Source organism: Chanodichthys erythropterus, chromosome 21 (assembly GCF_024489055.1).
Source record: "Chanodichthys erythropterus isolate Z2021 chromosome 21, ASM2448905v1, whole genome shotgun sequence".
Lineage (NCBI taxonomy): Eukaryota > Metazoa > Chordata > Actinopteri > Cypriniformes > Xenocyprididae > Chanodichthys > Chanodichthys erythropterus.
Window position 1 is genome coordinate 5,656,665 of NC_090241.1, and position 23,461 is coordinate 5,680,125.

At 37.3% G+C, this 23,461-nt stretch overlaps 1 protein-coding gene across 3 annotated transcripts; it reads right to left on the reverse strand.

Annotated features, from left to right (window-relative positions):
* Positions 1–1,860: 1,860 nt before the first annotated feature.
* Positions 1,861–21,305, reverse strand: htr2ab (5-hydroxytryptamine (serotonin) receptor 2A, genome duplicate b). Of its 3 annotated transcripts, XM_067373162.1 has the most exons (4): positions 9,195–11,338; positions 8,313–8,941; positions 3,274–3,474; positions 1,861–3,130 (listed from the first exon to the last, which is right to left on the reverse strand). In XM_067373162.1, exons 2-4 carry the CDS (start codon positions 8,695–8,697, stop codon positions 2,328–2,330), a joined length of 1,389 nt encoding a protein of 462 aa, XP_067229263.1. In that variant the 5' UTR covers positions 8,698–8,941; positions 9,195–11,338; the 3' UTR covers positions 1,861–2,327. The 3 variants fall into 3 exon arrangements, with proteins under 3 accessions (XP_067229263.1, XP_067229264.1, XP_067229266.1); XM_067373163.1 differs by lacking the exons at positions 8,313–8,941; positions 9,195–11,338 and adding an exon at positions 21,262–21,305; XM_067373165.1 differs by lacking the exons at positions 8,313–8,941; positions 9,195–11,338 and adding an exon at positions 3,788–4,094.
* Between the last annotated feature and the right edge of the window lie 2,156 nt (positions 21,306–23,461).

Consider the following 23,461-nt stretch of genomic DNA (forward strand, 5'->3'; position numbering starts at 1 on the left):
AGAAACACATTTTTCAAACCTACAGTCTACGTCTTCAGTCTGAAGATACAGAAGCCAAAGAAGCTTCTTAAATATAAGAAATTCTGTATTTTGATTATTATGTTGAATCTTACCTTACCCATATTGTACACCAGGTGGATCCGTACATTGCCTTTAGAGTCACACGTCCACGTTGTGTTGCGTTGTTTAAATGAGTGAATATTCTGACCTCTCACATCACAGTCACATGACTGTCATGAACTTTCAATTGTCTTTAATTACCAATGACATCAGCATCCACAAAAAAAAAAAAAAAAAAATGCAACCAGTGCACACACGCACACTGGCTTTTACCTACTCAGTATAGTTAAAAATCTAGCTGGGATGTTGGTTGCTGATCCCAAGCATGGGAAGTTGGAGTGCTGGTGAACCAGCTACATAAGCTGAATTTAGTTTGAGAACAGCATGACGATGCTGGTCCACCAGCTAGACCAGCTCTTTGCCAGCTCTAACCAGCCTGGACCAACATGGAGGTCATGCTGGTTTATGCCACTTTTTTAGTAGGGTAATTAAACATTTTGGTGATATACAGGCCTGAATTGTTTGTTGACAGTGACATGAGGCACTCACCCCCAGAATTGCCATGTTATTAGGGGTGTAACGATATTCAAACCAAATCGAAAAACCGCCATACACCACCCACGGTACGAACCGCGATACTCTCATGGCATAACCGAACGCGCCTCGCCTAGCCCTGGTTCAATGGATCTAGACAACGAATACGGTGTTGTGGCCTAACCACCATTAATCGCAATAAGCTCTGTGTTTTGATAAGAAATTAAGTGTCATCTTTCAAATTCTGTCCATTTAATCACTTTCAAAAATAAATTCAAACAAAAAATGCAGTTTTGACGTTAGTTCAACAGAGAAATTAACTCTCACTAAATATATGAACTATATTAGCCAATAAAGTCATTATATTTTACTTAACTTGTTGGTGTTGTGTTGATTAATGTATGTCTAAATAAATCTGTCATGAAAATGACAGCCACTTACGGTGGCCCAGTAGTGCACAACACAACGAAATTAAAAAAGCAAACATAAGTTCACAACACAACGAAATCGAGCCACAGCACAACGGAAAACGATGTGGAAAACGAGTTTTGAAGTCGTGTTTCCGTTTTCTATCCGTGACCCGAAAAAAACGCAAATGGAGTCAAAATCTCGTTTTCCTGGTTTTTTTTACAAACGAAAAAACTGGAAACGACCGTTTTCTCGTTTCTGCATATTTCATTTCAAATTGGAAAACAAACTATCACAACGTACACGGACCGTCTGTGTTCAACTGCGGTGTGCGTGAACTCGCTGCCAGTGTATATGGATACTGTAGAAAAGCGGTATCGAACTTTTTAACATATTTTAATACAGAGATATGTTTAGAAAAAAAATAAATAAATAACAGCAATATTAAGAAACCTCTATGCTGTATGCTGGCCAGACTTTTTTGCAAAGTGTTTGCGGATTATTTTGAACGAGATATAAAATGGGGACATTTCCGGGGACAGCTCCAGCCGGGGACGGAGCACCAAAAACCTGGACTGTCCCCGGAAAACGGGGACGTCTGGTCACCTACCCCAACATGTCCTAGCAAATCTTTTGCATGACTTGCAAGACTAAAAGTCAAATACTGTTTAGATACTTTAATTTAACACTCCCCGGTGTCTCAAGTTGGTCTGTTATTGGTCACCCACTTCACTTTGTCTGCATTTGTTTTCATTCAGATGGCATGGGTGAATGGTTTGCGAGTTCATTTACTAAATCCCATCCTTTTGAACAGGCCATAAACCAGTCTGTCCCAAGAAAGCGACCAAATATTCCTTGTAAGCTTTATTTAATCTACCCATGTATCATTAACAGGTCTTCACAATACAATCTTTAATATTAATAAATTAATGAACATGAAACCATTCCTCACCAGAGGCAAGATAAAGTGAGAAAAGTGACGTAATTCATTCATACAGTCAATATTTGTGTAACGTATACATATACAGTGAGGTTTTTTTTTTTTTTTTACAAATCTTGTACAAAATAAAAAGACATTTGTGGTTTGAGTCCCACAAAGAGAGTTGTGAAACTTTATTGCTGTTGGAACAACTTAAAGCATTTGTCTTCTCTTTTGGCTGTGAGCCGTAGGTAGTATCATCTGCTGACTGTGCTGTACTGCACAGGTGGACACATTTTAAAATAAAAGACTTCATTTTTCAAGCTTTTACAGCTACAAAGAGATGGTCTCTAAGGTCTGTTGATGTGAGCCATAATTAAAAACCCTCTAGAGTCTGTTTCTAGTCTCACAAATGGCTCACTACCTCATCCCTTTCCTGCTTGTTTTGTGTGTTTCCAGAGTTTGACCTATCTGTGTTGGAGAAGCTCCCAGACCGGCTGCCCTCTGCCCTCTTCCTTAATGAGTTCTCCACTTTAAGGGAAAGCCCGGAAGAGTTGTACACCAGAGGAGGGATGGTGTTGACAAGAATCAGCTGCAGAGGCCTCCTTTCGTCACGGTAGCGGCAACGCATGTACCTGGTGAAAGCGGCACGGTAAGTCTTATTGAAGAGTGTGTAGATGAAAGGGTTGACCGCCGATGACAGATAACCCACCCAAACAAACACGTTCATCAGTCCCCCCACCAAATCTTCATCACACGCCGAGCCGCACACCACCGCCATCACGTTCGTCACGAAAAATGGACACCACATGATCACAAAGAGAAGGAAGACCACGCCAAGCACTTTAGACGCCTTCTGCTCATTGCTGATGGACTGCATGGAGCGTCGGCTGGATCCTCTGGAAGCCCCGTCACGGCAGAGAGACGAACGCGAGAAGAGACGCTCGGAGGAGAGGGAGCCTCGAGGGAGGAGTCCAATAGTGGACGACCATGTTGGCCGCACGATGAGTTGGTCCAGGCACAAAGTCGCTTCGCTTTGCAGAGCACTGATGGTGAGAACGTAGGTGACGACCATGATGATGAGCGGGATGAAGAACGCCACAAAAGAGCCAATCAGAACGAAATTGTCATCCGTCAGTTGGCAGCTTTCGTTCCGGAAGACTTTGGAGTGATCGTGCAGGCCGAGAACTGGGACAGGCATGGAGATAACTTGAGACAGATGGAGACAAAAAGAGAGTAAGAAGACAGCTTGGTGCTATGGTTTGGCATACCAGTGCTAATAGATGCAGTCTCAGCTGTTTAGCATTTCAGAATTGCAGTTTCCTACTGGCTTTGAGCGATCTAGAACTTACCCACAGAGATGGTCCAGGCTGCTATAATTTTGACTCTGGCTCTAGTAAGCGAGTTTGAGCGGCTGTGGTGGATGGGGTTACGGATGGCAATGTATCGGTCCAGAGAGATGGTGCACAGGTGCATGATGGAGGCGGTGGAGAAGAGAACGTCCAGGTAGATCCAGATCGGACATAAGGCCGACGGGAGTGGCCAGGTGTAACCTAACACATAAAGGACACAAAAAGTGTCACATTCTGGACAAGCAAATACTTGTTTGTAATTGGTTACAGTCATAGAACATACCAAATATTCAATGGTCAGAACATTTATTTCTAAACATTTATATATTCGTGGGGTTATATTATGAGTTATCCGTGGAGCTTCTTGTGCTTTATGAAAGGAAGGAAATCTGACTTTTTGTACAAGACATTTACATTGACTACATTTACATGTGCACCAATAATGTGATTATAAGAGTAAGGTCTTGAAGGGTTAGTTCACCCAAAAATGAAAATTATGTCATTTATTACTCACCCTTGTGTCGTTCCACATCCGTAAGACCACTGTTAATCTTCAGAACACAAAATTAAGATCTTTTTGATGATGTCTGGGAGGTTTCTGTCCCTCCATAGATATCCAACGCAACTACCATTCCAAGGTCCAGAAAGGTAGGAATGACATCATTAAAGTACTCCATGTGACTCCAGTGGCTTAAACTCAATAAACAACAATTAAAACAACAATAAACACTCACACATGTGCGTTTTGTTGACGCGTATCCGAACACAAAACGCATGCCTCGTGAAGTATGGAATCAGATCAATATTTAAAGTAAAGTGGTAAATTATGTTTTTTTGGCGCAAACAAAGTACTCGTGTCATTTCGTAAAATTGAGGTTAAACCACTGGAGTCACATGGAGTACTTTAATGATGTCATTCCTACCTTTCTAGACCTTGAAAGTGGTAGTTGCGTTGGATCTCTATGGAGGGACATAAAGCTCTCAGACTTCATCAAAAAGATCTTAATTTGTGACCCTGGACCACAAAACCAGTCATAAGTCGCACGGGTATATTTGTAGCAATAGCCAACAACATTGTATGGGTCAAAATTATCAATTTTCCTTTTTTTGCCAATTTGGATAGTAATGTTCCATGAAGATATTTTGTAAATTTCCTACCATAAATATATCAAAAATCTATTTTTGTGAGTGGATATGCATTGCTAAGGACTTTAAAGGTGTTTTTCTCAGTAATTTGAATTTTTTACACCCTCAGATTCCAGATTTTCAAATAGTTGTATTTCGGCCAAATATTGTCCTATCCTAACAAACCATACATCAATGAAAAGCTTATTTATTCAGCTTTCAGATTAGAGACTGATGATGTATAAATCCCAATTTCAAAAAAATTACCCTAATGACTGGTTTTGTGGTCCAGGGTCACATTTGTGTTCCGAAGATGAATGAAGGTCTTAGGGATGTGGAACGAAATGAGGGTGAGTAATAAATGACAGAATTTTCATTTTTGGGTGAACTAACCCTTTAATCGCAGTAAGATGTTTACATGAAATGAGCAGAACTCTTCCCTCCAGTTTACATGCAATTTTCATTACTCTGATTATTCGAAGTATGATTAAACCACACTCAGATAGGCACACAGTATGCATGTTACCGGCCATTGTTTTAATCTACTCACATCAAATTCAAAATACATTTTTATGGATGTACTAGATATTATATGGCACCGCAATGAACATTGCAATGCTGAGTTTGCATATGCTGCCATTCCATTCTTTGTGCCGTCTGGATGAATAATATCATGGAGTTCATTCATGAAGTTCACCTGTTGTGCCGAATTTCGACCCCCTGCCAGATTATTACCCCCTTAATATTGGTACGTTTAGGAGTGGGTGTGGGGGAGGGGTTAGGATTAGGGGTGGGATTAAGATTAGGCATCAGGTAACGATTTCAACGAGGGGGGTATGAATTTGGCAGGGGGTCGAAATTCGGCACAACACCGGCATCCGTGTATGTCCAAGCACATGTGCACTTTGGTCATAATGCGATTAAGGTGTTTGCATGCCTGTTTATTGCGATTAAAATCTGCGTACGCCATTGTTAAAACCACAGATTTACTTGTTTGATTAGTGACCTACAAGTAGCTAGTGCAGAATCATAGAATAGTACGTCATAATAAGGGTCAGAGAGAGGGTGAAAATTGTAATTAATTGTAAAGTATGTGTTTTTGGTGCAAAAAAACTTTACTTACATCATAAATGGACCTCAGGGTACAATAAATAGTAAACATGTATTAATATAACCCCATTAAATGGAATTTACACTATATATGCGCAAGAACTGTGATGTTTAATAATTGCTGAAACACAGCTGTGCTAATACACAATTATTGTTAATCTGAACTTTTAATATCTAAAATATGTTCAGTTCATTACCAGCAATAAAAATTATCTAGAAAAAGGTGGGTACCAGTTACTGGCAAAATAATGTGTTGTATTTCATGAGAATCAGCCCTTTAGTTTGCTGACTCAAAAAGAACAGAGGTGTTTTGGAAGGCACTGCGTCTCTGTGTTTGATGGAATCTAAACACAAAGAAATGTGTTCTGGAATCAGAGATGAGAGAGTAGAAGACTCTCAGTGCAGATAGAGACAGTGGTAGTCATCAATAGCACCATCAGACTCAATGGTGTGCTTCGAACCGTAAAGTCATAGAATCTCCCAGATTTCTCACGACAGGTTCAGCTGAAACAGAGAGCTGTGTTTTATCAGTGCCTGGAGTTTCTCAGAACACAACCATGGTTTCATTTCATGTAGGCTATCTAAATTCAATTACTCATGCCAGGTTATATAATAACATTACATCATGTGGGAATAACCTGTTTCAGGGGGCAAAAGATGATGCAGTGTCTTGTAGCTGTTGTCACTCAGAATGAGTTCTGCATTGCGTGTTTGGACGTTTGATTTAGAAACAATGTGTTGTGCTTTAGGCAGACTTTGCTTAGTCTAGGTTTTCATGTAAAATTCAGATTGTTAAAAGATAAACTCGACTAATAAAAGAAGAAAAAGGGAAAATAAATAATTTAGCTGTGTGTTATCGTATGACGCCAGCTGTCATAACACCAAAAAATATGTATGTCTGATAGGACCAGGAAGTGGCATGTTTTTTTCTCCTTGGTCAAACTACTTAGAACATCAAATAGGAAGCATTACAATTTTTGCTGCACAAACACACACCAAAGCGCAGCATCGTTACTGCATAATTAATTCCTCATCAAAGCGCTGGAAGGAGTAGGAAGAGGAATTTCTCTCCCCATGCGTGAATACAAGCAGACTAATTTAGGACACACCAGACGGCCCAACACACACTCATTATGCACTGAAATAAATCACCTTCCAGCAAAATGTATGGAGGTCTAATTATTGTTCTAAAGAGAAATGCATCTTTTTCCAGAGATACAAATGTTATAACACAAGAAAATTTGCAATTTACACCTTTGACATGAAAGAAACTCACTGGAGACATCGAATGAGTGCTGATTCTGTGAAACAGCTCAAATAAAAAATCCTTTGACAATGTGTTGTTTAAAGGATTGTTCTGGCTTCTAAACAAATAAATGTGTATCAACAGCATCTGGGGCATGTTGTCGACAATTACAAACAATAACACAAGTCAGAATTATTAATGTTAATAAATTGCACGCTGTTAAATATGACAGACAATAATTATGATTTGTCCCTTCAGTTTGTAAAAACAAACAAAAACGATGTTGTTAATAGTTCAAGGCATTCCAGATGTTTATACGCAGGAGATGCAGTTTGTGTTTTCTGTACAAAAAAAAAAAAGAAGAAAGAAAGAAAGAAAGAAAGAAAGAAAGAAAGAAAGAAAGAAAGAAAGAAAGAAAGAAAGAAAGAAAGAAAGAAAGAAAGAAAGAAAGAAAGAAAGAAACACACACAATTTAAACTTTTTGTTGCCAAGGACCCCAAATATGAGCATCTTCTTGCAATGGACCCACTTCTTAAAATAAAAAGACCATTTTATATATTTTAATATAATAATTAATAATAATAATTCCTTACATTTATATAGCACTTTTTTGGGTACTCAAAGTGCTTTACATTGTATCTTATTCTATCCATACAATTTCAAATTAAGTGAAACCTTTTATTAATCTTAATTTTTGAAAAAAAAAAATATTTTAACTATATGCAGATTTGGTGTTTATTTGGTTAAATAGTCATTATTAATCTCAATGCAAAAAAGACAATAATAATTTCAAAACAATATTGAGTTAAACATTTAATTAATATGTTTATTTAAAAAAAGTTTTACACCAACTTTTTTTACTTAATTTGAAAGTGTATATTTTTCTACTCACTATTATTAAGCAATTTCAAATTAAATAAAACCTTTTATTAATTTTAATTTTGGAAACAACATTTTTTATTTTAACTATATGTAGATTTGGTGATTATTTGGTTCAAATAGTCATGATTAATCTCAATCCAAAAAAAGAGACAATAATACGTTTCAAAACAATATTGCGTTAAACATGCCCCCAGTTTCCTGTTGCCGATTTTTCTCATTTTAAACCAGGGGTGCTCAACCCTGTTCCTGGAGATATACCTTCCTGCAAAGTTTAGCTCCAACACTGATCAACCAGCTAAATAGGATCTTCAAGAGCACTTGATAAGGTGTTGGATCAGGGCTGGATCTAAACTCTGCATGTAGACTTTGAGGAACAGGATTGGGCACCCCTGTTGTAGACATTCTCTCTCTGTCCTATCCTTGTGCATATCATGCCTACAGTACATATTTTACTGGCTTAAAACATCATAATGGGAGTTGAAAGACTGAACACCACTTTGCATCGCAATGTTAATCAGTTTTGTCATGTTCGCCTTATGTTAACATGTATAATGTTCAAGTCTTGAGGCTATATTTTCAAAACCAATCTAGGTGAAATGCCTTCAACATAGACTTCTATTGTGTATAACTGCAAACTGACTACATGTATGATGAATAGATATGTAAAGAAACTCACCATAGACTATCGTCACCATGGCCACTGGCATTACAAGGATACCCAGAAGCATGTCTGTAATGGCTAAAGACCTCAAGAAGTAGTTGGTGGCATTCTGTAACTTCCTCTCCAAGCTCACTGCCATGATGACCAGAATGTTTCCTGCCACTGTGATGACTATGACCAGCGAAATCAAAAGTGCCATCCAGTTCTTCTGAACATCAGAGGTCAAAGCGTCGGACCTATTTCTGAATTCACTACAATTGAAATCCATCGAGTTATTGAGAACTGCATCACCCAGAGACACCTTCTGCTCCATGAGCCAATGTTCAGCGCTTTTGTATTTCAAAATCTCAGTCGATGTCCCAGAGGATCTGAGTTCAGCAGTCGTCCCATTCAGGGCCATTAAAGGACTATTTTTTCAAGCGCAACATCGATTAATTCATGGAACTGATAGTCCATATGAAGCGTTCCATGGCACTCCGGGTCTGTGCAGCCTAAAATGTTCCGGTCTGAGATTGACATCATGTTCAGTCACCTTCGGCAGCCTCCTGTTTTCCACACCCCTTGTTGACGGTTGTTGTACACGGATGTTTAGAGCTCCTTGAGCAGATGGATTGTGTTTCACAATAGAGGAGGCAACTTTACAGCTGCATTTCAATGAGAGAGAAAGAAAGAACGAGAACATGTGAGAGACTGGAAGGTACTGATGTTTCATTCTCGCATGCTTACAGCTGTCCTGATTTAAACAAAAACATCACGTAACTGCTTCACTGCTTCATTCCCACATGAACACATATTGCATGCAATCACCTATTTTCAGACTAGTGGCTTCAGTAGCCGGACTGATTCAAAAGTGTAGAACATCAAACTCTGTGTTTATGTTGTGTTCATATACATTACCGCTTAATCTGGAAGTGTTTTCCTGTTTCCAGTCACTCCGAACACCAAAGCTGGAGAATGAGCCACTGATGATGCATGCTTCTCACATCAACCCAACATGTGGTCCTGTTCCATTCATCCTTTCTCTTCTCTCTTCAGCACTTCAGTCTCTTATCTCCCTCCCTCCCTTCCTCTCTCTCTCTCTCTCTCTCTCTCTGCAGATAGTTCTCTCTAGCTGTAACTAAAGCCAGACTGTTTGAGCTCCCTCCAGAAAGACTTGTCTCTGAGTGGTCCCTTTGGTGCTTGTCAACTAGAACAAAGACATATGAACCCTTTTTTCCCCACACATTTACACAGATATTCAAATCAGCACTTCAGGCAGGAAACCAATAGAGGGATCTGATGGAATGTCCCATTTAACCTTTTAAACTTATTGCAATTTCAGGAAAACTATTACAAATGTAGAAGAATATTTAGAATAAATCAGGTGTTTATATACATAGCCAGGTGGTGTTTTCCATAGGTTATAGTTAAAGAACAGATACAAGTGTTTTACAACAATGAAGATGGCAGATCTTCCTCAAAGGGGTAGTTCACCCAAAAATGAAAATTCTGTTATCATTTACATCATTTACCCTCACTTTGTTCCATACCTATATGCATTTTTCAAGGTCAAGGTATCTTTATTAGTACCCGAAGGTAAATTTGTTGTGCAGACAGGAAGTTCAGCAATCCATCCTTAAGACAATCCATAAGACATCAAAATATACAATAACTATATAAATAAAAAAAGTCATGATAATGTGCTTCTACACACACCCTCGACGCCCGCCTAAAATACATAAATTAACCATGCATAACAAAGAGTGTCATCTGCTTTTTTCATTTAATAGTTCTATAGCTGCAGGTACCTTTATCATCTAGTTCTCTACCTAGGGGCCACAAACCAACAACCAGAGAGGAGGAGTTTAAACTCAGCGCGTAAAGGGTGGGAACAATCTCTAATTATATAACTCACCTTGCGGTGTAAATAGTTGCAGTAAAAACCTGCTAAGTTAAGTTGTGGTTTGCCTATAGTCTTACTTGCCCACCTAACAATTTGATTAAAAAAATTTTTGTTCTTCAAAGACAAGTTATCAAACCATGCCACAAAGGAGAACGACAAGACTGATTCAATAAAAGCCCAATAGAAAAGGGTCATCATAGATTTATCAATGTGAAATCTGAGGCAAAACAGACGCTGATGTCCCTTTTTACATACCGTCTCACAGTTAGAATCTATGACTGTCCTGAGATATTTGTAGCTTTCTACACAATCCACCGCCTGGTCTTTAATGATCGTAGTGTCATAATGTAAAGCGCAAGTGAACCAGTGGACAAACATAATAAATCTGATAAAATGCCATTTACTTTCAACCCTCTGTGTTCTGTTTGTCAAGAAATCCAGTATCCAACCCACCAAATTGTTGCTCAGCTTAAAGTGCTCTATAAGTCTCAAATGTGAGGTTGGATAGTATTAAAAGCTGAGGAAAAGTCAATAAACTACAGTCTAGCATGAGTATTTCTCCCTTCTAAATGCTTAGACAAAAGATTAAGACTTTTTTTTTATTATTTCTGGAAACAAAACTCAGTTTTTTGTCCTTACAGTGAAAGTCAATGGGATCCAATGTTGTTTGGAACCTACACTCTAAAAAATGCTGGGTAAAAAACAACCAAATGGGTTGAAAATGGACAAACCCAGCAACTGGGTTGTTTTAATATCAATATTTGAGTTGAATAAAACTACCCAGCAGGTTGGGCAAACATTTAACCCAACCGCTGGGTGTTTTATTTAACTCAAATATTGTAAAAAGGTTACTGTATTTCTTGCTTAAAATGAACCCAAAGTTAACATTTAACATTTATTAATATGTTTAATAAATGAACATTTATTAATAAGTTTATTGAATAATAATTAAACAATAAACATTTATTAAATTGCTTATCAATAAATGTTCACATTTTGATTATTGTTGCCTCTAGTAATTATGTGTCTGATTTTTAATTTCCAACCTATTTTGGGTTCATTTTAAGCCAGCCATTTTTATGTGAGTTAAATAAAACTGCCCAGCATGTTGGGCAAACATTTAACCCAATCACTGGGTTTGTCCATTTTCAACCCAACTTGGGTTGTTTTTAACTCAGCATTTTTTAGAGTGTAGCATTCTTCTAAATAACTTTTTTTTGTGTGTGTGTTTTCACAGAATAAAGAGATTCACACATGTTTGGAACAACCTGAGAGTGAGTAAATGATGACATAACTATTATATCGCTGGCTTTGAAGTAATGGTCAGACATTATTTGAATGCTAAACATACATCAATTAATATAATACAGCACCAATTCACACATATTATATGAAAAGTTGATGTGCATCACTATCGACTGTCAACTAGCAATGGGATTTTACATTGGGATAAAATCACACTGATATAATTTGATACAGTAGCTGTGTTGTTTATAATATAAATAAGGCTAATATTTCCATTGATTTATTTTATTGATAATATCAATAATTATTTATTGTACTAGATTAGTCATAACATCATTTTCTTACAGCTGTAAGCTCTCACATGGCTCAAATCAGCTCAAAACTGTGGTTCCACTCAACAAAGATGGCAGATGTCAAATTGTGTACATCCGGGGTGGTCCTGCACCAGGCGACTTTGTGAAAAATATGAATGTTAGATCGTTTTCCCCAGATATTAAATACCTCCTTGTGGGATAAATGGTGTGAGACCCCGAATAGAGCATTGTACAAATTCTCATTCCCTTTATTCCTGTTACATTTTACTCTGCAAGTTCAGGTAATTGAGAATTAATTAGGCAAATATTTGCAAAAACCACATAATAATAAAGGTTCCAAAAGAGGGTTTTAACAGCATTTCCATTGAAGAACCATTTTAGGTTTCCAAACCTTTTCTTAGTGTGAAGAACATTTTTCCACTATAAAGAACCTTTTCTTTGTGTCCTGTTTACCCTTTTTATCCTGAACTTAAAAAAAGCAGGATATTGTATCATTAATTAAGCAAGTATTTATAAAAAGATCATGACATATGTCATCCAGCAAAAGGTGTTCCACTGATCCGCACTCCCTCAGGATATAACCAAAAATAATCCAGGTAAATTGATAAATTTCCACAGAAGACCTCTGCCATCACAGGATATTAATAATGCATTATTAATACACATCATGAATTAATATTTAATATTGTCCAAGAATACATCCCTTACTTTTATTAAAAATGGGGGGGAAAATGAGATACTTCTTCCTCTAGGCAAAATTGGGAGAGATAGATAGAGGTGGAAGATTGGAGAGAGGTGTAGAAATAGATATATACAGAAAAAGAAAGTAAGAAGTGTAAAAATGAGGCAGGACTTAGAAAAAGTAAAACCTGACCTGGCGAGAAAAAGAAGAGAGAAAACCACTGACAAGAGTGAAAACAGAAAATTCATTGATCGTTGGACCTGCTAACTCTCCAAGGCTTGCAATGAAAAAAGGCAAAGTGAAGGACGGACCAGAGAGGGTGGCGGTGAGGGCAAACTGATGTACGGTAGCAGAAGGGAAGTGTTCAGCTGTAGAGGACAGAACAGGAGAAAAAACTCCACCTTGCCTGTCTCCATCCATATAAATGATGGATCGCTCAGCTGGCAGACAGACATATAGAGCATTCTCTTTCACTCACTCCTCCGGTAATGGAAGTAGTGTGTGTGAGAATAAGAAGTAGCTGGATCAAGAATGTGTGTGTGTCAAGAGGCTCCCGGCTGTCCAGTAATTGCTCACCTGGGAGCAGTAGCAGACAAGGAGAGCGAGATGTGGTTCAGGTGTCAGACTCTGTTCTGCACATACTGCTGTGATTATGAACCTCATCAGCGTTCCAAAACTCACCAGGCCTGGAGAACATGATTCGTTTAACTGCGGGAGGTCTGGAAGAAGCACAGAACCAAAGCTGTACTGTACTGTTCAAACGAAAATGTAAATTCACAAAAGAAATACAAAAAAAGTCTTCTGTCTTCATCACTTGGACTTGATCCATTTGAAGCAGAATGCCGGACACCCTTACAAAAAAATCCTGCAGGAGTCCTGAAGGGAAAATCCTGCAGGACCTGCAAGCTTTCTACTGAATCCCAAAGGATTTATTTTTTGTTTGTTTTTTGTTTTGCAAACCTAGTAACACTTTACAATAGCGTTTAAGGTTCATTAACATTAGTTAAAGGGATAGTTCACCCAAATATGAAAATTCTGTCATCATTTACTCACCCTCAAGTTGTTCCAAACCTGTATACATTTCTTTGTTCTGCTGAACACAAAAGAATGTTTGTTACTAAGCAGAATCCGCCCCCCATTGGTTGCCATAGTATTTTTTTTCCCTACTATGGTAGTCAAAGGGGGGCGAGATTCGCTTGGTTACAAACATTCTTCCAAATATCTTCTTTTGTGTCCAGCAGAACAAAATTTTGGTTTGAAACAACTTGAGGGTGAGTAAATGATGACAGAATTTTAATTTTTGGGTGAACTAACCGTTTAACCCTGGAAAGCCTGACATATGAAATAATACCCAAATATATTTTTAAAAATGGAACAGATTATTGAACCATCAGATAAAATCTGCATGTTTTGCATGGGTTTTTTTTTAATGTCATATTTGATTCATCATGCTTTTATGTCTCATATATATATAGTGAGAATATGGAGCATACTTAAAGAGGAAAAAAACACCTTAAAGTGTTAGTTCACCCAAAAATGAAAATTCTGTCATTAATTACACCTGTAAGAACTTCATTCATCTTTGGAACACAAATTAAGATATTTTTGATAAAATCTGATGGCTCAGTGAGGCCTGCATTGCCAGCAAGACAATTAAAGGTGCCCTAGAACTTTTTTTTTAAATATGTAATAGAAGTCTAAGGTGTCCCCTGAATGTGTCTGTGAAGTTTCAGCTCAAAATACCCATTTTCATTTCATTTTTTTTAACTGCCTATTTTGGGGCATAATTAGAAATGAGCCGATTCAGGGTGTGTGGCCCTTTAAATCTGGTGCTCTACGCCCCAAGAGCTCGTGTTTGCCTTAAACAACATAAAAAAAGTTAAAACAGCTAATATAACCCTCAAAATGGATCTTTACAAAGTTTTCGTCATGCAGCATGACTAATCGTGTAAGTACAGTGTTTATTTTGATGTTTACATTTGATTCTGAATGAGTTTGATAGTGCTCCGTGGCTAACGGCTAATGCTACACTGTTGGAGAGATTTATAAAGAATGAAGTTGTGTTTATGAATTACACAGACTGCAAGTGTTTAATAATGAAAATAGCGACAGTCTTGTCTCCGTGAATACAGTAAGAAACGATGATAACTTTAACCTCATTTAACAGTACATTAGCAACATGCTAACGAAAAATTTAGAAATACAATTTACAAATATCACTAAAAATATCATGTTATCATGAATCATGTCAGTTATTATTGCTCCATCTGCCAATTTTTGCTACTGTCCTTGCTTGCTTACCTAGTGTGTTGATTCAGCTGTGCACAGATCCAGACGTTCTGCCCTTGTCTAATGCCTTTCATAATGTTGGGAACATGGGCTGGCATATAATTTCCATGTACTGAACTCTTGTTATTCAACTATGCCGAGGTAAATTAGGCACCTTTAACAATTAACGTTTTTCAGATGCACAGAAAGGAACTAAAGATATATTTAAAACAGTTCATGTGACTAGAGTGGTTCAACCTTAACGGGTGTGGAACGACATGAAGGTGAGTAATTAATGACTGAATTTTAATTTTTGGGTGAACTAACCCTTTAATGTTATTCAATGACCCAAACTGAACAAAAATATGTAATTTTCAGAAGTGATGGAATTTGTGAGATCTCGATGAACTGAGATGATTGACAGCTTTTTAGTGATTATAAAGGGAGTGCACTTTGCACGCTTTAGGCTATATTTACTGTATAATCCATTGAATCTACATATAAATGCTGGATTCCCTCTCGAAATTGCAATGCTTGAAATAGTGATAAACAGAGCATGGTGACGCTGATAAACATTAAGCAATGTATGCAGACATTTGAAGAAAAATATTTGTTTCAAAATATTTTTGAAATTCTATTCCAGTTATTTGTAAAAGAAATGACTTGTAAATAAGCTAAAATGTCTCGCTATTCTTGTTATGGTGGAGCCGTTGCTTACACATTACATCAGCACTTTACTAGAGCACCCTCACTAATTTCAGAAGCACCCTCAGTGATTCGATTCTGGAACCGGGCCTGTTTATATGGCCAAAAGATTCTGATACCTTGTAAATAAATATAAATAAATGAGATCATTAAACCAGAATAGCAGACTACTTACATAAAATGCATATGCTATAGAAATCAGCTGACACTGTATATCTTCCAATGATATGTCTTAGTAAGATTTTATAAGATTTAATGGTTAGATTTCATTATTTATGGATTTCACAGCAAAAACACACATGTACCACAACCTGAAAAGGGATGTTTCTAATATTCAGAAGAAAAGGCCTTTTACTTGCTAAAAAATTATTTTACTTCCTGACCATTAAAAAAAGTAAAAGTGATTAAAAAAGGAAAAGGTGGGAAAACCTTTTTTAAAACTACAGTATGATCACTCAAGGATATTATTTTACAATAAAGACTGTCTTTACATACACAAATATGCACACATATTATGTAAGTGTAATTGCAAACATTGCTACTACTCATGAATCTCTGCTGACTCTTTAGTTTCCACAAGCACAGTGTGATCTAACAAACACACATTTCTCAGGCGATGCTGACAGGCCTGCACCAGCTGGGGAGACTGTTGGCTCTCATTTATCTGATAAATACTTCATGGCAACCAATTAGCACGTCCCATGTGTATTCAGATACTAGCCCTCAATCATATTAAAATCTGTTTGAATTATATTAGTGGCTTGTCAACTATAAGGTAGATGTTTTGTAGTACAAATGAGTAACAGACTCAAACATCAAGCACAAGTGCCTGTCACTTCAAAATCTGCAAACTACCACGTTTATAAAGTTACTAGCCTATATAAGCTGAAAAGATTAAAATTTTACATATTAAATTATAAATAAACATGTCAGAAAATATAATAAAAAAAGGATAACTTGAAGACTGCCTGTAATGCCTTTTTATAGGCCTACATGACATTGATTACGACATAGCTACACTGTACTTACTCAAATAAGTAATACTGATTAACTATGAACTTACCATTGAGTTACGGTTAGGGTTAGGTTTTGGTTTAGGGTTAGTTACTTGTAATTATGCATAATTTACTATTACTATAGTAGGTACATGTAACTATGTCACCTTAAAATAAAGTGTTACCTTATATTATGTTGAATTATATTGTATTATGCATTGAACTTATTAAACCTATTAAAGAAACTGTAAGGAATACTTCTATAATAGACTGTATATTACTTGTCTTTTGCATATGGAGAGATACAAATGTCATATATGAATCACAAAGTGTGTTTTTAAAATGCACCATATGGCGAATCAGATGGAGTTATTAGAACAGTCATATGAGAAGAGGACAAAGAGTGCATTAGTGCCCGCCCACTTTTTCAGTTGGTTCCAGAAGTATTTTTTCCATTCATTTCTCCCCTAGGGATTTCAAAAAATTCTTCATCAAAGCGTTATAAGCTGTGAACCATGCCAACCAGGGTGAATCACAACATTACTAACTTTGTTTTACAAAAGGACAAAAATACAAAAGTACTACAAGACTGTGTTTTAACAGCTTTAGTGAGGGAAAGAACTACAATCAAATGAAGCATTGCGAACAGCATAATCAAATCAAAAAAAGTATGGATGGAATGGATTCTGGAATCCACTGCCGCTTCAATATATATCTTAAGTTATTAATCAACATTTATATTTCTGTTAAATTATTTGAATGACTTCTTCAACGTATGTTAAAGCATTTATTTTCCTTTTCGAACAATAGAAAATAATTTTGAATATTGTCTGTACCTCTCACTGAGAGAAAAGAACATGTTATCAGTATGTTTTGGGAAAGTTTCCTGCTCAGAGCAGAGCTCAGATCAACTTTAACCTTGAAGAAGAAACATGTGTATCTGTGTACGTGTGCAAAGTGTTCTGTGCAGGTCCCTTTGTACTGGACTGGCATTCTGCTTGTGACCAGCAGACGCCATGTCATGACCCCAATAGGACATCCAGTACCTAAATCCAGCATCGTGACGAATGGAGATATGCTTCAGACTATCTGTCCATGTGTGGAAGACTACCAAATTTGTGTATTTTCCTTAGCCAATCGGAATCATTCAACCTGAAGTAATGACGTAGTTAGTTGACTCTGTTAGAGTATAATTGTTTTGGAAATGTGAATGTATGCGCGACCTACAAACTCCTTGTGAGACTTGAAGCTGGCTTCTGCTGATGAAACTGCATACTATTCTTCATTAAATTTTTCTTCAATTTATAATTTTTTTTTAAAAAACTTTGACTCCGGGTCTTCAACATATCTGGTTTCAAGGGACTTAAACTGTTTATCCTCAACAATACACTGCTCAAAAAAATTAAAGGAACACTTTTTTTTTTCTTTTTTTTTTTTTTTTATCAGAGAATAGCATCAAGTCAGTTAAACTCCTGGGATATTGATCTGGTCAGTTAAGTAGCAGAGGGGTTTGTTAATCAGTTTCAGCTGCTTTGGTATTAATAAAATTAACAACAGGTGCACTAGATGGGCAACTAAATGAGATGACCCCAAAACAGGAATGGTTTTACAGGTGGAGGCCACTGACATTTTTTCCTCTACTCATCTTTTCTGAGTGTTTTTTTACTAGTTTTGTATTTGTTTTGTTTTTTACTAGTTTTGTATTTGAATTACATGTTTTGTTTTGTATTACATGTCCAGAAAGGTAATAAAAAGCAGCGGCGTCAGCAGCGTCACTGCGGAGTCGTGAACCCGGATTGACAACAGACCCGGAAGAGAAGACAATGCTGAATAAAGTCGTAGTTTTTGTTATTTTTGGACCAAAATGTATTTTCGATTCTTCAAAAACTTCTAACTAACCCACTGATGTCACATGGACTACTTTGATGATATTTTTATTACTTTTCTGGACATGGACAGTATACCGTACATACACTTTCAATGGAGGGACAGAAAGCTCTCAATCTAAATCTAAAATATCTTAAACTGTGTTCCGAAGATGAACGGAGGTCTTACGGGTTTGGAACGACATGAGGGTGAGTCATTAATGACAGAATTTTCATTTTTGGGTGAACTAACCCTTTAAGTTTAGTGCAATATATATTCAAATGTTTAAGTATTTTGAGAGCGTAGGGAGACCGACTTGATTATGTAATTTACTGCGCTTCATGTGAGTAGGCAGAGCTAAAGAGTGTTTTGCTTGTTTCGACTAGGATTGGTGGAATTTTCTCTTCAGGTAATGTAGTTTTTCACCACGAATTCCGATGTTAAATGCTATTTATTTTAAGACTAAGTTTAAACAATGTGGGCTAACGGCTTCAACAGAGGAAAATGCCATCGATTAGCAACCTCGTAGCTCATTGTAAAGCTGTCAAGCTAAGTCATCATAAAAAATCAATTTCCCTGTGGAGTTTTTACTTCCGGAACCCGACTGATGAACTCTATACAGATAAAAAATAATTGACACTCCTGGCAGAATAGTGTGTGAGAGTGTTGGGTTGGAAAGGGGGCTGAAATCTACAGTTACCAAGGAAACAGTGTCAGTTCTGTTGCCACAAACTGATGAACAAGTTTGTTGAAGGTTCACATCACCCCCCTGTTTGTATATCAGTAGCATCTCAATGATAAATAAATGAGCATAATATACATCCAGCTGTCAACTGAGCGATTATAACAAAAGCAGACACTTTCAAACAACAACACTCCCTTCAAACGGCTCCACCCCTTGTGCTTCCAGAGACGTGACTTTCATGAAACGGTTTTTAGCATGAAATCCCTCGGGCAACAGCGGCTCCATCCTAACGGTTACACATTGTATCTTTAATAGCATGAAAGCAGCATGACTGTTGTAGCACATCTCATTCAGCGACTGAGAGCACAGAGAGAAAAACACTCTGCACGTGTGCGGTGGGCGTGCGTCTCCTGGGACCACCTGACGCATCGCTCCATAACAGCAGGTGAGGTGGGAGGGGTGCAGAAACATCCTCAACTTCACCTCTCTCACCTCTCTCAGCAAAAGATTTATGAAGCCCTGTCAGATCCGCACAACTAATGAGAGAGAAGATGGTCGAGGGAGGAAGAGAGGGATGAATGGATTGAGAGAGGCTTTAGGGAATACGATGAGAATAGCTAATAAAGGAATATGGCTTTGGAGAGAGGTCGACTCTAAAGACTCAATTTGAGGCCTTTGGTCAGAGTGATTTTTAAGGATCGGATGAGGTCAAGTCATGTCTGAAAGGTCATATTTTTTGAAATAGAACGAACAAGAAAGCAAGTGGGCAACTCTAAATTTAAGCCCTTAGTTTACGAGTTGGGGGTATGTCAGTAAGAATATTGTTGGGAAAATTGTTGAAATTAATGACTTTTTTTTTTCCATTTACAATAAAACTAGCTAAGTTGCATGTACAAAATATGACAGACACAAATCAATTTACAACCCCTTTATGTGTTGAATAAAATCATAACTAAACACCTGATGTGCATTCTTTATTCATATGACCTTACCCAGGAAGACTTGAAAACACCAAAAGACTTTAGTCGGTGTAGTTTCATATTTATTTTTTTATAGGAATGAAAATGAGGCTGTGAGAGATAGAAATGCATGTGTTCAATGGACCGTACTGTTTTTTTAACAACATTCTGATTGTCCAGCTGATGAAACATTTTCAGAAATAAAAAAAAATCAGTTGACAAAACTCCATAATATAGTTGTGAGTTATGAAAATTACATGATAATAGGACCTTTATTCAGTGCGTGTAAGTGCTTGTGTAAGTCTGTCCCTCACATCCTCTTTTTCATCTGTGTTAAAGGTACAGTAGGTGATCTGGGAAAATGCTAATGTTAGCCTGCTAGCATTGAAAGCATATGTCCCACCCTCCCTGCAAATCGCCGTCCAAAGCCATGCCTCCTCCAAAACACATGAATGCGCACAGACCAGAAGTGAGACAACCAGAGATAACGTTACTGGATTACATCATGTGTCATTCACCGGTGAGAAAACTTTACAGTACAGTGAGTAAAGGGGCTTTCACACCGAATAGTACTAGGAACTCAGTTATAGGACATAGCCACTAGGATAGTTATGTTCCTTGTTGCATATGCACCGGGAATAAGAACTTTGAAACGGCAGACAGCGGCGTTTTTAAGTGCGGCATTTACAAACACTAAAAACCGGTGGATGGAGAATGCTGTGATCAGAGCTGTGTTTGTTGTGTGTCGTGGGTTTCGTGATAACGGAGATGGAATGTCAACTCAATTTACATGACTGGGGCTAAGAGACTAAATCAATACTTTCAGTATTACATTGAGCTGTAGAAAAGAACGCAACCCTGTAGACAGCAGAATGCCATTATTGCTGTTTTCCATATTTGTGAAGTAAATGTGTTTACACAGCTTTTTAAAAATGCTGGGTGTCAGTGTTTATGACATGCGTTTGACCAATCAACATACACTTATGTCACTGATAGTTCCTATAATGCTGGTTTAGACCCTACTCTGAAGTAGTTCCCCCAAAAGGAGTTCCTAGAACTATATCGTTCCTAGTTCCTGCGGTGCGAACACGCCAAAATCCGGGTGCTTCAGACAATAGCTCTAGGAACTATAAAAAGATTCATCTGGTGCAAAAGCCCCTTAACAGTACTACAATAACCGACGTAAACAACTTTTAAAAAACGGAATTAGATGCAGCAAATTAGATGGACATTTCTAAAGTGACGACTGATGAAAAACTAGCAGCATTGAGCACAAAATAAACTGCATCACTGTCTTTATAACCAGAAAGATAATAGTATTTCAGCAAAAATACAATGTAAACGTTGTCATGCATGCACATACCCACAGGGATGGTGGTGGTGGCCTTATGAATCCATGCACCAAGTGTGGATGTTGTAGTTTGCTTGTAACTTTGAAAACATAAAAATAGTTCCCGATTAGACGCTGGGTGCAGCTGTCATTGAGCTGATTAGTAAAGGTACACAAACTACGTAAGCTACATTATGCGTTACTATCAAAACACATCAAAATTTAAACATACCATGTACCAACCCGTTCAAAGGAAAAACTGCAACCATGCATTACCTTTCAGACCCTTTGACTCCCACAGTTGTCTCCAGTGTGGAAAAGCGCGCAATGATAGAACAAATATTTTATGATTCTACGCCTTCTGCAGATGATATATATATATTTATAAAAATACATTTAGACCACTTAACATAATGACTGTTATCAGGATATTAAGAGACAAAAACATAACAAAAATCGTTTCTGAAGAGAATCACCTATTGCGCCTTTAAATTCAATATGGCGTCTAACCTGACTAAGGTCTATAGTGCCCTGTAAAAGTTTTTTTTTCAGAAATGAATGTGAGAACACCAGAAAAAGAGAGGGTATGCTAGATTAAAATACAGAAGCGTGTACCAGCCCACTTCGAGTTTCGAATCGTTTTTGCGGTACTTACACCGACCGGTCTGCGCACCACCGTCGAACACAGGCAGACCGATCGGTGTATGATGACTGATGCATAAATTCTACGAGGGGTACTGCTGTGACTCTAGCTCTCATGGACTTCATAGTGGATCATCTCCAGAGTCACTTCACGAGTGTTCATGCATGGTAAATGTTCATGTCCTCATATATAGTGAGAATAGCAGACCCTTAAAACACCACAAGCACCACATGCTTGAATATGTACCTATATGAATTCCGCGATTCTGTCCGTGTTCTCCACATAGCAGAACTCGTAGGGCCCTATACGATTCGTCGTACCCACAGACAAATGCAAATCTCCAATATTAAATATTCCAGGATGTCATTTCAACTTATTTCCAGTGAGTTCACAGGCAAAGCCCTGAAGAAGCTCTCCTCCAAAAGCTGTGGATAATTTCAGCCTCAGGGGCGCATCAGCCTCAGTGCTGCAAGAAAACATTCAGAGGCCCCACTCCACCAAAAATAAACAGGTAAATATGAACAAGCCTGCGGCATGGTGGGAAATTATGTAAATTTAATTTCCACTGAGGTGAATCTTTTCTTGAGCTATACCGATCGAGGAAGTAAATATACCACAATAGCGACTGGCTTCAACAGAGATATATATGACCTCCAATCAGCTATGTTACACAAAAAATTACACAAATTTAGTGTAATTTTAACTCTAAAATATTGTAAAACTGCTATGGGGGGAAAAATGGATAATAAGTTAACAGTAAGTTCCCATACTATATATTGGGGAAAACTGCAAAAGGCCTAACCGGACACTTCATGTAGTTTTTACAGTAAAATATTGTTAAATGTACAGTTTTTAGAAGTAAAAAAAAAGGCTAATCAAATTAGAAATTACAGTGAAAAACTGCAAACTGAAATTCCCAGAATTCCCTATGAGGCACATAATATTTAAGAAGTATTTTGTTTAAATAATTATGTTTCTTAATATATTTTTGTTATCATTTATGCACAATTGGGCTTATGTTACATCTTCTGTTGTTTAATGAATGTTTATCGCATTATTCAGGTGTCGTGTGTTACCATGATGGTGTTTGTGTGAATGACTCTGTGCACCTCACCGTAAACCCTAATGCTCAAATATTTCATTAAATTAAACAAATTTGTTCAATCAAATTAACTTTTATAAGTATTTAGCACTTTCTTTTTCTTTCAAGTTCGCAGAACTGATATATTTTAAGTAAACTGAACTGTTTCATTGTTTTGAACTTATTTATTTTAATTTAGACAAACTTAAGTTTAACTTAAACTGGGCTGGGATTTCTATTTCTGGGCATGCTTTGCCCATGGCACTCGAAAGGGAGAGTAAATGCTAAAATTAAGTGTTATATAATTTTTATTGTGCAAGATTAATGTTAAGTGTTAAGTTAAAAATTTTTTGAGTTTTGCCAACTTATTCAGGTTTACAGTGTAGTATATTTCAGCTTGTGGAAAGGCTACTTGTAATGAACTTCTTCATGATTCTTCATGTGGCTTCCTCTTTTACCACCTGCATTGTTATGGTGGTTGTCAGTATATGTTAAAGGTACAAAATAGA

What these genes read in the sequence shown, in the direction of transcription:
- htr2ab (XM_067373162.1), bottom strand. Translation starts at nt 8,697, where the DNA reads ATGGCCCTGAATGGGACGACTGCTGAACTCAGATCCTCTGGGACATCG. An exon ending in CATGGTGACGATAGTCTATG is followed by an intron (nt 3,475 to 8,312) that starts GTGAGTTTCTTT and finishes TTTATGTGTTAG; the next exon opens with GTTACACCTGGCCACTCCCG. An exon ending in AGCCTGGACCATCTCTGTGG is followed by an intron (nt 3,131 to 3,273) that starts GTAAGTTCTAGA and finishes ATCTGTCTCAAG; the next exon opens with TTATCTCCATGCCTGTCCCA.